The sequence below is a fragment of the Eulemur rufifrons genome, chromosome 20 (genome assembly GCF_041146395.1).
Source record: "Eulemur rufifrons isolate Redbay chromosome 20, OSU_ERuf_1, whole genome shotgun sequence".
Classification (NCBI taxonomy): Eukaryota; Metazoa; Chordata; class Mammalia; order Primates; family Lemuridae; genus Eulemur; species Eulemur rufifrons.
Genome location: NC_091002.1, coordinates 51896363 through 51912355, shown reverse-complemented (window position 1 = coordinate 51912355; position 15993 = coordinate 51896363). Strand labels below are relative to the sequence as shown.

The window sequence follows — 15993 nt, the reverse complement described above, 5'->3', positions numbered from 1 at the left end:
GCCAACCTGGCAGGCACCCCCAGCTCGGACCCGCCTTGGTCAGAGAAGGGACAATTCTGGCCCTCCTCGGCCCTCCGGCCCTGGGCAGGGGTGGCAGCCTCACCCAGGCCCTTCCAGCCCAGCCTGGCTGTGGCCACCTGCGCAGCCCCTTCTCTCCCCAGAGACCCCGCAGCCAGCCGAGTCGCCACGGAATGACACTGCGGCAAAATCGCTTTAATGTCCTGGAAAAGGAGATGCCCCAGACACTGGCAGGTAGGCTTGGTAGACAAGTGTCCAGAGGTGACCCTGCAGCCCCGTCTCCACTCAGCAGCGTCCACAAGTCCCGGGCCAGCAAGGCTGACCGAGAGGGCTCGCCTGGGAGTGGGCTGGCCCCTCCTCAGGGGCGGCTGAGGTATTGGGGTGACAGCAGGTCTTCCTGAGGGCAGCCCACGCCGGGGTCCCAGGCTCTGTCCATGGTGCTCGTGGGTCTCTAGAACTCAGTCATCTTCTTGTGGGTGTCCGCCTTCCTCTGCTCCCGCTGCAGGCCCGCCTCCTGAGCCTGGAGCTGCCCCAGCTGCCGCTGGGCTCCCGCCAGCTTCTCTTGCAGCTGGGCCGCGGCCACGCTGTGCCTGGGGAGGGGCTGCCAGTCAGCGTGGCTCCTGGACCGCTCCCCCAGGCCGCTGTGGCCACTGCCGGACGCTTGGGTCCAGTACCACCCGCACGCGTCTGGTGGGCAGGGCCACCCGGGCCCACCCTCTGCCCGGAGTCGGGCCCCACATGTACCGGCCGGCATGTCGGGCGAGGGCCTCCTGGATGCCCCGGATGTCCCGCTGGGTCCGCTCAATCTTCTCCTCAGTCTGGAAGAGCCGCAGGCTCAGGGCCCGCTTGGCGCTCTTGCTGGCGTGATACATGTCCTTGCTCTTCCTGCCTGGCGTGGCCTCCGCAGCCTCCAGGGCCCCAGAAGCCTGGCCTTGCAGCTTTTCGTTGAGGAAGTCAAACACATTCCGAGGTGGCGGGCAGCCCCCGGGCCTACCCCGCCTCCCCCGGCCCCTGGGAGGCCTGTTGGCGCCAGCCTTGCCGCCCTTGGTCCGCTTCTGCAGGATCTCCACACACTGGTCCAGCGACTTCCCTCGCGGCAGCACCACGGCGTGGACGGGCTCCACCCGGCCCTCCGCGTGCCGGCCCAGGCCTGGGGGAGACACGGGCTGGCACCAGGGCCGCTGCGGCAGCACCCCGCCCAGGGCAGCGCGCACTCACCCTTGCCAAACTCGTAGCCCATCTTGGCGAGCAGTCTGGAGCCGATGCCCCGCGTGTGCACCTCCCAGCCCGCGAAGGCGGAGCCGCAGGTCCCGGGGTCCGCAGGGCCCGATTCCACCACTGCAGGAGACAGAGCAGCGGCTCGGCCAGGTCAGAGGTCGGCACGGCGCCCTGGGCTCTGGCCAGTGTTAGTCCAAGAGCTCAGCTACTGGGCAGGGCCCTAATCCCCACACCTGCGGCTCCCGGACAGTCACCTGGGCCTGCTGTGGGCACGTGACGATGGACAGCGGACTGCTGCAGCCTCCACCCCTCAGGGCAGCACCTGGTTGCACCGGGCCCCTCCACAGGCCTCCGCTGCCCTCATGGGGAGTGGCCGACCCCACCTCCGTGGCTCCCTCCGCTCCTCGATCACATGGACGTGGGGCTTCAGCCACCCCCAACTCCCATCACAGACGCCTGGGGACAACTCCCAAGCTTGGTGCTAACTGACCTCTCCAAGGGCCGCACCCTGCCCCAGATCCTACCGCTGGGCATTCACCCTGGCTGCCCGCCAGGCCACCAGACACCAGGCCCTACGTCTGGGAAGCCACCCGGAGGAGCTGGTCCTTCCTGCACTCTGTGCCCACCAACCGGTCACTCCCTGAGACTTCCTTGGCAGCTCCGGCATTGGGGGCCCCTCCCCTCCCGGGGCCACAGCACGGCCTCGCGTCAGCGAGACTGTACTTGCTGACTCCTTGAAGACAAAGACTGGCCTCTGCATCTCGGGGCTCTGGATCTGCTCCAGGCCCTCCACGTGCTCTTGTCTGCCCGCCCCCTGGGGGACAGGGGCCCTCTGCTGTGCCTCCCCTCCTGAGCATGGTGGGCCTCGCCACAGCCACTCACTCCCCAGATGTCGCAGGGTGACCACCCCCACCTTCCTGGCCTCTGGGTCCCCCGAGCGGCTGCCACACCTCGGGCATAGCTGGAGTCGTCCACGCCGCCGCCGTCGGAGTCAGAGGACTCTGCAGCCTCTGTGCGCAGCGGGGGCAGGATGCTGTCCCCCTCCACCACAGCCTCCCTCAGCAGCAGCGAGTCGAACTTGACTGTGTAGTAGCCACTGTCCACATCTGGGGGCAGAGACAAGTGCAGGTCAGCCCCAGCCAGAGCCTCGCTGCAAGTTGGGAGCAAGACGCTCATCTTGGGCCCAGAGCCGCAGTCCTGACGCCCAACCTGAAGGAGGCAGGGAGTGGCCACGTGGTAACAACACGTGTGAGGCACGGGAGGTTTCCAGGAAGGGCCCTGTTAGATGGAGCCCTGCGGCTCCCAGACAGCGCCAGCCTCACCAGTGATGCGCGCAGAGTGCCAGAGGCCGTCCTGGTGCTTGGCCAGACACGCAGAGCCGGCCTGCAAGGAGCTCAGGTCCGGGTCCTGGAAGGGGCGTAGCTCATCCAGAGAGACCACCTGCCCGTGGGAGAACCTGCAGAGAGGGCACAGGAGGCAGTGGCTGAGACATGGCCCAGCAGGGGCAGGTGAGCCAGGAGCACTGAGCTCATCCACCTGGACACTGCCCTGAAGGGAGAGAGACAGCCAGACAGACACACTGAGGCACACATGCGCGCACACACATATACACATGCACTCACACATATACACATGCACTCACACACGTACACACATGCACTCATATATACACATCCACTCACACACGCATACACATGCATGCACACACGTATACACATGCACACACACGTATACACATCCACTCACGTATACACATGCATGCACACGTATACACATGCACTCACACATATACACATGCACGCACACATATACACATGCACTCACACACGTACACACATGCACTCACATATACACATCCACTCACACACATATACACATGCATGCACACACGTATACACATGCACACACACGTATACACATCCACTCACGTATACACATGCACGCACACGTATACACATGCACGCACACGTATACACATGCACTCACACACGTACACACATGCACTCACATATACACATCCACTCACACACGTATACACATGCATGCACACACGTATACACATGCACACACATATACACATCCACTCACATATACACATGCACGCACACATATACACATGCACTCACACACGTACACACATGCACTCACATATACACATCCACTCACACACATATACACATGCATGCACACACGTATACACATGCACACACGTATACACATCCACTCACGTATACACATGCACGCACACGTATACACATGCACGCACACGTATACACATGCACTCACACACGTACACACATGCACTCACATATACACATCCACTCACACACGTATACACATGCATGCACACACGTATACACATGCACACACATATACACATCCACTCACATATACACATGCACGCACACATATACACATGCACGCACACATATACACATGCACGCACACACGTATACACATGCACTCACATATACACATCCACTCACACGTATACACATGCATGCACACACGTATACACATGCACTCACACAGATACACATCCACTCACACATATACACATGCACGCACACATATACACATGCACTCACACATATACACATGCATGCACACACGTACACACATGCACTCACATATACACATGCACTCACACACATATACACATGCATGCACACACGTATACACATGTACTCACACATATACACATCCACTCACACATATACACATGCACGCACACACGTATACACATGCACTCACACATATACACATGCACGCACACACACATGCACTCACACACGTATACACATGTACTCATACACATCCACTCACGTATACACATGCACTCACACATATACACATCCACTCACGTATACACATGCACACACACACGTATACACATGTACTCACACATATACACATCCACTCACGTATACACATGCACGCACACACGTAAACACGTACTCACACATATACACATCCACTCACATATACACATGCACGCACACACGTATACACATGTACTCACACATATACACATCCACATGCACACGCACACGTATACACATGTACTCACACATATACACATCCACTCACGTATACACATGCACGCGCACACGTATACACATGCACTCACACATATACACATGCACACACATACATATGCACTCACACACGTATACACATTCATGCACACACGTATACACATGTACTCACACACATACACATGCACTCATGTATACACATGCACTCACACATGTACACATGCACTCACACACTGTCTCACACATACGTATGTGCATGTGTTCAACACGAATACACATACACTGTCATATACACATATACGTACACTGACACACGCTGTCACACATGTACACATGCCCCACATACAGTAACACATGCGCACACTAAACACACAGATGCACATACATGCACATATACATATATACTCTTGCACACTTGCATATACATATACAGTTGTCCCTTGGTATCCCTGGGACGGTTCCAGGACCACCCTCAGATATCAAAATCTACAGATGCTCAAGTCCCTTATGTAAAATGGTGCACTATTTGCATAGAACATCCTCCTGTGTACTTGACATCATCTCTAGGTTACTTATAACACCTAAGATAAAGTAGATGCTACGTCAATAGTGGTTATATTGTATTTCGGGAATAACGACAAGAAAAAAGTTGTTTGGTACAGAAGGAACCATCCTTTTTTCCCCAAACATTTTTGATCCATGGTTGGTTGAATGCATGAATGTGGAACTCATGGATGCCAAGGGCCAACTGTATACACTACACACACAGACACATACACGAACACGCTTGCATTCTCTCTCAGGACGGACGTGGCCACTCCGAGCAGCGTCCTGGGCGCGAGGACGGCGGTGGCAGCAGCCCTGTGGTGACGGCGGGCACGCTCCCCACCGGGCAGCAGCCAGGCAGGCGTGCTGGGTGCGTGGGCGCGCGCTCACACGACTGGGCCCTCCCGGTTGTAAAAGTGGTGCCTTGACTTTGAGATACCAGTGAACGAGTAAAATTAAAAACAAAACCGAGACAGAGAGAGAAGGAAGAGGAAATGTGAGGACAGACTTAGGACTTCCGCCTTGAACGTCGCCACAGAAAGACACGAACAACTAAGCACCACCTGCTGCTGCTGTGCCATCACCTCACACAGGAATTGTCCTGGCCCTGCACGAGCGACCAAGAACTGGCATTTGCCACGCGGCACGGCTGTCCTCCCAGGTGGGAAGCAGCGGTGGGAACGAGAGGCGTGGCAGGAAGGCGTCCCGGGCAGCTCCTTCTCCCGCACGGCACCGCCAGCGACCAGGCGGCTGCAGTGGCCACAGGCCCCGCCCGCCCGCACTGCACCGGACACGGCTGAAAAGGCCGTTCAACCGGGGGGCAGAGAGCATGCTCCGGGGGGCCAAACCCAGAGGGGAATCTGACTAAATAGCCCCCTTCAACACACACCACGTCAGCTACCAGACCTTTCTGGAGGAACATTCCATAGTATCAGAAGACTTAAAACGTGGTGTACTCTTTAACCCAGCAAGTGCTTCTAAGGAACGATCTTTTTAGAGCAATAATAATGTATGCTAAGATTTGGCCACAAGGATGTTAATCAAATATGAAAAACCTGGAAATCCCTACATTTCCAGCCTTGGAGAGTAGTTAATGACATAGCCACGAGAGGACTTTGGGACAGAGAACGGTGCACCCCCCCGCACAGGACGACTCCACACGACAGAGGCGGCACCACACGGCTGGGAAAACGTGGCCCATGGATTTCACAAGGAAAAATTAAAGACCAGCTTTCACATATGGAAACCCCAACTCAGTCGCCCACCTCACAGCACTCACTGAGACGTATTCCAGAACAAGTAAGGACTTAAACCTGAAAACAGCACTGAGAACTGAAGTGGGCTCTAAGCTTCAGCTATGGCCAAGTGGAAAGGATGTTGAATCCTCCCCACGGAAAAACAATCTAAAACTTGACAAAATTGTCAAAACTCACCCATGCAGAGTTCTGGAAATTGACCAAAGATGACAACACCCTTCTCTGAGAAGAGATTATTCTGGAAAAACTGCTTAGCTTCAGGTCAGAACAGTGGGCAGTCGTCAGCCTCTGCACCTGGGGCTGCACCTGCTCCCACTCCCGGGTCAGCACACCTGAGTTTTGCTCACGTGGTGCTGGCTGCAGAAACAGCAGTGACACCCAGGGCTTTGCAGCTTGGTGATTAACTTGACGAAAAACCAACGGGGACACTAACTCTGATCATCTGGGGTTGTGACCTCAGGTGGGGTGAGCACTGGGCTGGCCAGATATTGACCAGGGAGACCCTGGACACGACAGAGCCGTGGAGGAGCTCAGCCCTCCGTGTCCCTGGCTCTAGTGCATGTGTCAGCGGCTCCAAGAGGCCACGGGAGCGAACGAGGAGGAGGCTGGGGACTGGCTGCACTCGCGGTCTGCTCCCTGACCCCAGCCTGAGGGGCTGGGCAGGGAAGCCCTTTGGGCCAGAAGTGTTTGAGCACAACCTCTGCCTAAATCACTGGCTGACCAGTATACGGCACACACACACACAAATGAAACCCAGGAAGCCAGGCGAAAAGATAAAAATGAATTAAAAAATCTGAGCAGAGATATCAGAGGCTGCACACTATGTAGAGGGAGACAGGTTTTGCAGTTTAGTCCAGAAAACTTAATTAAAACAAACACCACAAAACTCAGGAAAACGACTCAGAATCCAGATATATATCATCTGACTTAGCCAGTTTTCAACAAAGGACGATGAGACAAGCAAACAGGAAAGTGTGATCCATATTTAGGAAAAAAGCAGTGGATAGAATCTGACTCTGAATGGGCCCAGATGTCAAACTGAGCAGACTCCAAAGCAGCCATTGTAAGTACATCCGAAGAATTAAATGAAAATATGACGACAATTACTCAAGAAACAGAGAATCTTAAAAACGTGGATATTACATAAAATATATCAAAGGGGAATTCCAGAGCTGAAAAGCATAATCACTGACAGGGAAAACTCACTAGACTTGGGGGAGGGACGGAGGAACAGGTGCAGCAGAGCATGCTGGGGGCAGGAAACCACCCTGTGTGACACTACGTGAGTAAATCCTTGTCATTACACATTTGCCAAAACCCACAGGACGCACACCACCAAGAGTGACCTGGTGTCGACCGCAGACCTGGTGCCGGTGACGTGTCAGGAGGCTCGAGGACGGGAACAAACGTGGTGCTGGTGCTGGGTGGTGCTGACGGGGAGGCCTGTGCATGGGGCAGGGCCAGGGGCACATGGGAAATCTCTGCATCCTGCCTCAATGTGGCTGTGAAACTAAAGCCTATTTTTTAAAAAAATCCACTAGATGAACTCAACAGATTTGAGATGGCAGAAGAAAAAAGTCAGCAGAAATTTTCCCATCTGAAGAATAAAGAGAAAAAAAGATTGAAAAAACTGAACAGAGCTTCAGAGACCCGCAGGGAGATGAGAGAGGCAGGAAAAGTTATTTGATAAAATAATGGATGAAAATGCCCCAAATTTGATAAAACAAAATAAAACATTCATCTATGGATCCAAGAAGCTTACTCAAGCCCAAATAGCATAAACACAAAGAGATCTGCACCTGGACACATCACAGACTGCTAGAGGTCAAGACAGAGAAAATCTTGAAAGCAGCAAGAGCAAAAAGCTTTTTCAATGTACAAGAAAACAACAGTTTGATTGACAGATGACGTCTCATCGGAAACAACGGAGCCAGAAGACAGTGCGATGACATTTTAAAGTGCACATTGTAATTGTGAGGCTGAGGAAAGAGCTACGTAAGGGAAAGAGTAACCACGAAGAAAATAACATAAAAAAGTGTAGCTGAAAACATTAACAACAGAGGTGGGTGTCACTAGCAGTGGAGTAGGCAGCTCCAAGAATCCATCTCTCCACTAAAGCAACAATTAAGCTGTCAAAAACTGTCACAGTCAGGCCCGGTATAGTGGCTCATGCCTGTAATCCCAGCACTTTGGGTGGCTGAGGTGGGAGGATCGCTCGAGGCCAGGAGTTCAAGACCAGCCAGAGTCACATAGCGAGGCCCCGTCTCTACCAAAAAAAATAGAAACATTAGCTGGGTGTGGTGGCGCATGCCTGTAGTCCCAGCTACTCGGGAGGCTGAGGCAGGAGGATGCTTGAGCCCAGGAGTTGGAGGCTGCAGTGAGCTATGATGATGCCACTGCACTCTAGCTTGAGCGACAGACCCTGTCTCAAAACAGACAAACAAAAAGCTGCCACAATCAACTTTCTGGAACTCTGGACTCTAACAGCTAGATGAATGCTTAATGAAGTAAGAAGCTACTAAGTTCAGCAAAAGCGAGTCGTGGCATTTATGCTGAGCTGCCGCCCATCTTCCGTTCCCCGGCTCGCGGGCAGCCACGGGAGGGCAACAACCTGCATTCCTGGAGTGGCTTTGGTGTCAGAGGGGACAGTACGGACCCGTCCTCAAAGAACCATGGTTGTGTACTCTGACCTTGCTGGTGTCCTCTGAGCGGCTGGCTTGAGGGCGTGCCTTTGTTTCCCCTGCCTGGAACTCTCTCAGGGCCGGGCAGCCTCCAGAGCAGCCCTTGTTGAAGGCCTGGCGCGCGGCCCCTGAAGCCGGCGGGAGGGACAGGCTGGGGAAGGAGCTACTGAAGGGAACAGGGCTTTGGAAAGCTCCCACGTGTGGCTGGAAATCCGTATCTGACAGGCCGAGCCCCTCGTCGGGGGTTAATGCCTCCGTGAACTTGAATTGAAGTAATGCTCATTTACCATTCTGAAAATCCTAGGGCCTTAGGAATTATACTAAATCTATTCTGTCTGTGCTCTAGAAATGGAAGAACAAAGCCTAGATGGCAGCACGTCTGTTTACAGCATCGTGTACTAACATTTACTATTTTAAGACCACTGTTGAGGTCTAATGCTCAGGAAAAAACACAAAGATTCCTTTAAAAATATCACTGGTCACTGACAGTGACCTGGTCACCCGACAGCTCTGAGAGGGACGTTCAAGGAGATGAATGTTGTTTTCACGCTCCTAACAACACCCCCCTGCAGCCCACGGATCCGTGAGCAATCGCAGCCTTCAAGCCTCACTGTTTAAGAAATACCTCCGGTGAGGCTACAGCTGCCACTCGAGTGATCCTCTGGCGGAGCTGGCAAGGCAAACTGACACCTTCCGGAAAGGACCCGCCATTTTAGGTGCCGTTAAGAACATCCGTGATTCACGGGAGTCAACATAACACACGACAGGGGTCTGGAAGCCTCCTGTCACGGACGGCATCGAGGGATTCAGGACTTCAGTGGAAGAGGCAGCCGGAGCCGTGGCGGAAACAGCAAGAGAACTGGAATGAGAACCGGAGCCTGCGGACGCGACCGGGACGCCGCCCCCGCATAGGGAAGTGGCTTCTCACAAGCAAAGCAGGCCGTTCCTCGGGACGGACCGGCTCCTGGGGAAGAGGCCGCGACACTGTTGAAATGAAAGGATTTAGAATATCACACAGACTGCGCTGACAAAGCAGCGCCAGGGTTTGAGAGGACCCACTCTGACTTTGAAAGACGTTTTACTGTGGGTAAAATGCTCTCAAACAGCATCACACGATACAGAGAAATCTTTTTTGTTTTTGAGACAGGGTCCCAGGCCCCACTATAGCTCACAGCAACCTCAAATCCTGGGCTCAAGCGATCCTCCTGCCTCAGCCTCCTGAGTAGCGGGGACCAGCAGGTACCACCACCATGCCTGGCTAATTTTTTAATTTTTTGTAGAGATGGGGTCTCGCTATGTTGGTCAGGCTAGAAATCTTTTTTTATTATTTAACAGATAGGATACACCAATTACCCTGATTTGATTAATACATTTTGTATGCCTGTATCAAAACATCACATGTACCTTATAAATATATACTCCAAGGTAAGCCTGCACAGATGGAATGCAGAAGAGGTTAATTAAAAACACTACAGTCATTAATGTGCACTGGAAATATCAGTGTGAAATTACAAGGCATTTTATCTTTGAAAACATAGGTGTGTGGTTTGCACGTATATACATGTACACGTTTGTACATATGTGCTCCCACACGTGCATCTGTCCACTGAATGACCTAGAAACAGTGCCCGACCCAGTAACAATGAGCAACCGGTGGCTGCATTGTGGGTTTTGAAATATCATCTCCTATAGAAACCAGGGCCGAGGTGGGAGGATCCCTTGAGGCCAGGAGTTCAAGACCAGCTTGAGCAAGAGTGAGACCACATCTCTACAAGAACTGGAAAAATTTGCCAGGTGTGGTGGGGCATGCCCGCGGTCCCAGCTACTCAGGAGGCTGAGGCAGGAGGACTGCCTGGCCCAGGAGTTGGAGGCTGCAGTGAGCTGTGATCGCCACTGCCCTCCAGCCTGTCTCCAAAGAATAAAGGCAACCAGGCCTGGCTGCTTCTTGGAGACTGGGCTAACTCCAATCCTGCCTCCCAGACAGCAAGGGGACCACTGAGGTCCCTCAGACGGATGCAGGAGTCGACTTGAAGAGCCACCCACTGGGCAAAGGTGGGACAGTTTGGGGCTGAATAAGGATTAGACTTGCAGTAGATTAAAACTCCTTAAAAATATTTAAATCCATGAGTTCATTGAGGGTATGAAATGCTTTTTGAAAGCTAATTCATCACCTTCCCAGGATGAAAAAGAATCAATTCATTATCCTGGAAACTAAACTAAACAGAAAAATCCAGCATTTGTTCTGCCTTTTCTGTGCGCACTCTGCCCCTGGGGGCCCAACTGTAGGTGAGGAGGAGCATCCCTTTCGTTCCAGCCAATGAATGAAGATGAACTGACAGAACTGAAGTACTAAATATTTCCACTCGGCCATCCCCAACGAGCGAGCAAACCCAGGCGTCACGCACCAGCGGCTGCTGACGTCACGAAAGAAACCTGCATCTAGAATCTTGCCAAAGGGGCTGGACCTGGTGATCAAGCGCCTGGTTCCCGCTGCCAACGCGCAGGAAGCAAAGAAGAACGTTTCCAACTGCCGCTTGGCTGTTCAGCTGGGGGCCCTGGGGTAGGGCCCTCTAGCAGTGAGACAGTGAGGACAAGAGAAGCATGGAGGCCGGGCGCGGTGGCTCACGCCTGTCATCCTAGCACTCTGGGAGGCCCAGGCGGGAGGATCGCTCGAGGTCAGGAGTTCGGGACCAGCCAGAGCAAGAGTGAGACCCCGTCTCTACTAAAAAATAGAAAGAAATTATCTGGCCAACTAAAAATATATATAGAAAAAATGAGCCGGGCATGGTGGCGCATGCCTGTAGTCCCAGCTACTCGGGAGGCTGAGGCAGGAGGATCCCTTGAGCTCAGGAGTTTGAGGTTGCTGTGAGCTAGGCTGACGCCACGGCACTCACTCTAGCCCGGGTGAGAGAGAGAGAGACTCTGTCTCAAAAAAAAAAAAAAAAAAAAAAAGAGAAGCGTGGAAGTGCGTGCAGACCACCAGATTCCGACATAATCAGGGTTAGAAAACAAGCAGGATTGAACCAAAGTGTTTCCACCACAGTTACACAAGGGGGTGACTATCACACAGGTGAGGACAGTGGCTGTGCTCAGAGGAGGCAGAGGCTGTTTTGGGTTGAGGCACAGGGAGGGGCTTCGGAGGGGGGGTTGGAAAAGTTGTATTTTTTTTTTTTTTTTTTGAGACAGAGTCTCGCTTTGTTGCCCGGGCTAGAGTGAGTGCCGTGGCGTCAGCCTAGCTCACAGCAACCTCAAACTCCTGGGCTTAAGTGATCCTACTGCCTCAGCCTCCCGAGTAGCTGGGACTACAGGCATGTGCCACCATGCCCGGCTAATTTTTTCTATATGTATTTTAGTTGGCCAGATAATTTCTTTCTATTTTTAGTAGAGACGGGGTCTCGCTCTTGCTCAGGCTGGTCTTGAACTCCTGACCTTGAGCGATCCACCCGCCTCGGCCTCCCAGAGTGCTAGGATTACAGGCGTGAGCCACCGCGCCCGGCCTGGAAAAGTTGTATTTTTGACCTGAGTGGTGACAGGGTGTTCACTTAATAATGACTCCCTGCACTTTATGTTTACTTCCTGTGTCTGAATTTATTTTACAATGACAAGGTAGAAACAACTTGCTGTGTGTTGGCTCTTGGTTAGTCGCTGCTCTGAATTCCTTGCACACGTGAATGCCCTCCATCCTGCCAGTGGCCGTGAGAAACAGTTCTCACTTCCACTTTATAGACGTGGAGGTGGAGACAGGGAGAGATTAAGTTCTAACAAGTGTGTGAAGAGATGTTCGACCTTGCCAGCGATCAAGGAAATCCTAATCCAGTCCAGATGCCAGTCCCGCAGCTTTCAGGGGGCACAAATCCGAAAGTCAGGAACCGTCACTGTGAGCAAGCAGGGGGAGGACTAGGCACAGGCCCTGCCACACAAAAGCAAAAGTGTGTATGTTCTCTCCACGCTGGTTACACGCTAGAGAAATACTCACTAGTGCAAAAGGCGGCATGTGCTGGGATGTTCACTGCACAGGACTGCAGTAAACAGACGCTGGAGACATCAGAAGGCGACACAGTAAAGCAAATGCAGTGTAGCCACATGCAGGAAAATCATATAGCAGTTAAAACGAACAGTGCCATAAATATCAACATGGTGTTCTCAAAACACGCTTACTGAAAAAAGCAAGTTGCAAATGAATCATACTGTATGATGCCATTTACTTAAAAATTTAAGAAATAAAGCACAGATATATACACATGTCTGGAGGGAATTACCATGCAGTCATGCGCCGCACCACCTCTCGGCCAATGACGGAGCCACCGTATGTAGGATGGTGTCTCTTATCACCTGCTGACGTCATAGCTGTCATGATGCTGTAGTGCAATCCCGGGATACTTTTTGTAATTTAGTGTAGCCTGAGCGTACAGTGATTATAAAGTCTAGAGAGTGCACGGTGATGTCTGAGGCCTTCACACTCACTCACCACTCAGTGGTTCACCAGAGCAACTTCCGGTCCCGTACGCTCCATCACGGCAAGTGCCCTGTACAGGTGCGCCATTTTTATCTCTCATACAGTATTTTTACTCTACCTTTTCTATGTTTAAATACACAAGTACTCAACTTACCATTGTGTTACAAATGCCTACAGTGTTCAGTAAATAACATGCTGTAAGGTTTGCAGCCCAGGTGTGCAGTAGACCACAGGACCTAGGTCTGCTTACGTGTTCTTTGTGATGTAACTTTACAATGAAGAATTGCCTAGGCCGGGCACAGAGGCTCACGCCTATAATCCTAACACTCTGGGAGGCTGAGGCGGGAGGATCGCTTGAGTTCAGGAGTTTGAGACCAGCCTGAGCAAGAGTGAGGCCCCCTTTCTACAAAATATAGAAAAATTAGTTGGACGTGGTGGTGTGTGCCTATAGTCCCAGCTACTCGGGAGGCTGAGGCAGGAGGATCGCTTGAGCCTGAGAGTTTGAGGTTGCTGTGGGCTGTGATGACACCACTGCACACTCGTAGGGGCAACAGAATGAGACTGTCTCAAAAGAAAAGAAAAACAATTGCCTGACAATAAACTTATTTCTGTTGTTAGGTGACACATGACTCCATACTGGAAAGATACCTGCCAAAGTTGTGGTAATGACAGCTTCTTAGGAGGAAGAAGGGGATATGATACAAAGGGCACTTCAACATTATCTATATATTGTTAAAATTTTTTTAACAGATGAGGTCTGGCTCTGTTGCCCGGCTGGAGTCCAGCGGCGCAATCATGAACTCACTGCAGCCTCGAACTCCTGGGTTCAAGCGATCCTCTTGCCTCAGACTCCTGAGTAGCTGGGACTACAGGCATGTGCCACCGTGCCCAGCTAATTTTTCTATATGTATTTTTAGCTGTCCATATAATTTGTTTCCATTTTTAGTAGAGACGGGGTCTCGCTCTTGCTCAGGCTGGTCTCGAACTCCTGAGCTCAAACAATCTTCCTGCCTCGGCCTCCCAGAGTGCTGGGGTGACAGGCGTGAGCCACCGCGCCCGGCCAACTGCGGATATTTGAATATGAACAAGGTATTACCATTAAATTTGTCAGGTATGATACGAAAGTTACTTTTTAAATGACATCCTTATCAGTTAGGTTAGGGGTGCATCTTGAGGTACTCACAGGTAGGAAAAAAACAGTAATTTCTGGAATTTGCTTTAAAATAGTCCAGGAAAAGAAAAAAGTCGGGCAGGGAGAACAGATGAAACGAGACGGACAAAACGTTGATAAACGCTGAAGCTGGGTGACAGACCACGGGCAGTGATTACACTACGCTGTCTGATTTTGCATGTTTGATGATTTCCACACAAACAGTAAATTCTAAAAGTTGCATTCTGGAGAACAAAATGAACAATAGGTCGGGGGCCTGTTCTCTTCAAACGCTTCTTGGTTTAGCAAAGAAATACCAAGCGGACACCTGAACAAGGCCACTGCTGTAAAACCCGCCCACCCGACGAGGACAAAACTGCCAGGCACAGAGGGCCCTCACGCGTCTGGCGACAGAGCTTTACCTGCAGTTCTCCTTGAAGCGGCACTTCCCCTCCAGGAAGAACGGGCAGGGCTTCAGGGACTTGTGCGTGGGGTAGAGGTACAGCACGCGGACTCCCGCCGAGCCGTCCGCGGCCTCCTCAGCGCCCACGACCATGGCGCTGTGGTACTCCAGGGTGCCCCACGAGCTGTAGTAGGGGGCGTTCACCTTCGTCCCGCTCAGCTCTTCCTCGTCATCGCCGCTGTCCTCTCTCTCTTCCTCCTCCTGCCCCCCTTTGGATGGCTCTGGCCCAGCCTCTCTTTTAGGAACAGTCTCCAATTCTGCCGCAGGGGCTGCTGGCACCTCCACTACCTCGGCGATGGCCTTCTGGAAAGCCAGGTACTCAGCATCTTCCTGGGCTGGCTGCTCTTCATCCAGTGCGGCCAGCAGCTTGCTCTTCCGGACAGACACCAGGCTGGCCTCAGTGAGCTCGATCAGCTCCTTCAGGTCCCCCTGCAGCTGGCGCAGGTCGGCCTGCTCCGAGGGATCCAGGCCGGCACCCAGGGCCAGCTCCACCTGCTGCAGCTGTGCCCGATAGGTCTGGAGCGCCGTCTCCAGGCTCTCCTCGTCCATCCTGGGGCAGGGACGCTGGTTTCCCCGGGAAGGCAGGGGCGCGTCCCCGGGGCCTGGGAGACGAGCTGTGCGACCAGAGCTGCAAGGAAGAGAAGCCAAGTGAGCCCTGGATCTACCGCCTTGCTCGAGCGGAGGCTCTCACCGGGTCCTCGCAACAGCCTGCGGGAACGAGCTCGGCTGCGTGTCCCTTTGGACGAGGAGAACACAGGCTCAGAGGGAGCCGCTCCCAGTGGGAAGGCCAGACCCGGGCCCTGTGCGCGGCCCGGCGCCCGGCTTCTCCCGGCAGGTCCGCTCCGCGTCGTCTCAAGCGCCAGCTCCAGAGCCCCTCCCCGGGCGGCCCCGCCTGCGCCCGCCCCCCGGCCGGCCCTCGCCTCCCTCAGCCGAGCCCACCTCCCGAGGAGGGCGCCGCCCAGGCACGGACCCTGTGCCCGCCCAGGCCCGGGCCCCGTCCCCGCACGCCGCGGCCCGCTTGTCCCGGGCCGGGCTCCGCCTCCGCGCGGCTCCCCGGCCGCCGCCATAGAGAGCCCGCCGGCCTCACCGGCTAGAGCGGCCCGACGCCCCCTTCCGCCCTTGCAGCCGCCCAGCACTTCTTCCGGAGCCGCCGCCGGAAGTGCCCGG

The 15993-nt window shown here is 53.5% G+C and overlaps 1 protein-coding gene across 3 annotated transcripts; it reads right to left on the bottom strand.

The window, feature by feature from the left end:
- Nucleotides 1-143: 143 nt before the first annotated feature.
- ZGPAT (zinc finger CCCH-type and G-patch domain containing) lies at nucleotides 144-15949 on the bottom strand. Of its 3 annotated transcripts, none has more exons than XM_069495631.1 (7): nucleotides 15914-15949; nucleotides 14786-15454; nucleotides 2559-2692; nucleotides 2187-2342; nucleotides 1237-1356; nucleotides 763-1168; nucleotides 145-608 (listed from the first exon to the last, which is right to left on the bottom strand). In XM_069495631.1, exons 2-7 carry the CDS (start codon nucleotides 15373-15375, stop codon nucleotides 470-472), a joined length of 1545 nt encoding a protein of 514 aa, XP_069351732.1. In that variant the 5' UTR covers nucleotides 15376-15454; nucleotides 15914-15949; the 3' UTR covers nucleotides 145-469. The 3 variants fall into 3 exon arrangements, with proteins under 3 accessions (XP_069351735.1, XP_069351732.1, XP_069351733.1); XM_069495632.1 differs by lacking the exon at nucleotides 15914-15949 and adding an exon at nucleotides 15766-15786; XM_069495634.1 differs by lacking the exon at nucleotides 15914-15949 and having other exon boundaries at nucleotides 144-608; nucleotides 2220-2342; nucleotides 14786-15865.
- Between the last annotated feature and the right edge of the window lie 44 nt (nucleotides 15950-15993).

Bases quoted from the DNA above. Each gene is read 5' to 3' on its own strand.
- ZGPAT (XM_069495631.1), bottom strand. From the start codon at position 15,375: ATGGACGAGGAGAGCCTGGAGACGGCGCTCCAGACCTATCGGGCACAG. The intron at 2,693-14,785 runs GTAAAGCTCTGT...CCCTCTCTGCAG, and splicing joins CGCTTCAAGGAGAACTGCAG to GTTCTCCCACGGGCAGGTGG. The intron at 1,357-2,186 runs GTGTGGCAGCCG...TGTCTCCTGCAG, and splicing joins CGACTCCAGCTATGCCCGAG to TGGTGGAATCGGGCCCTGCG.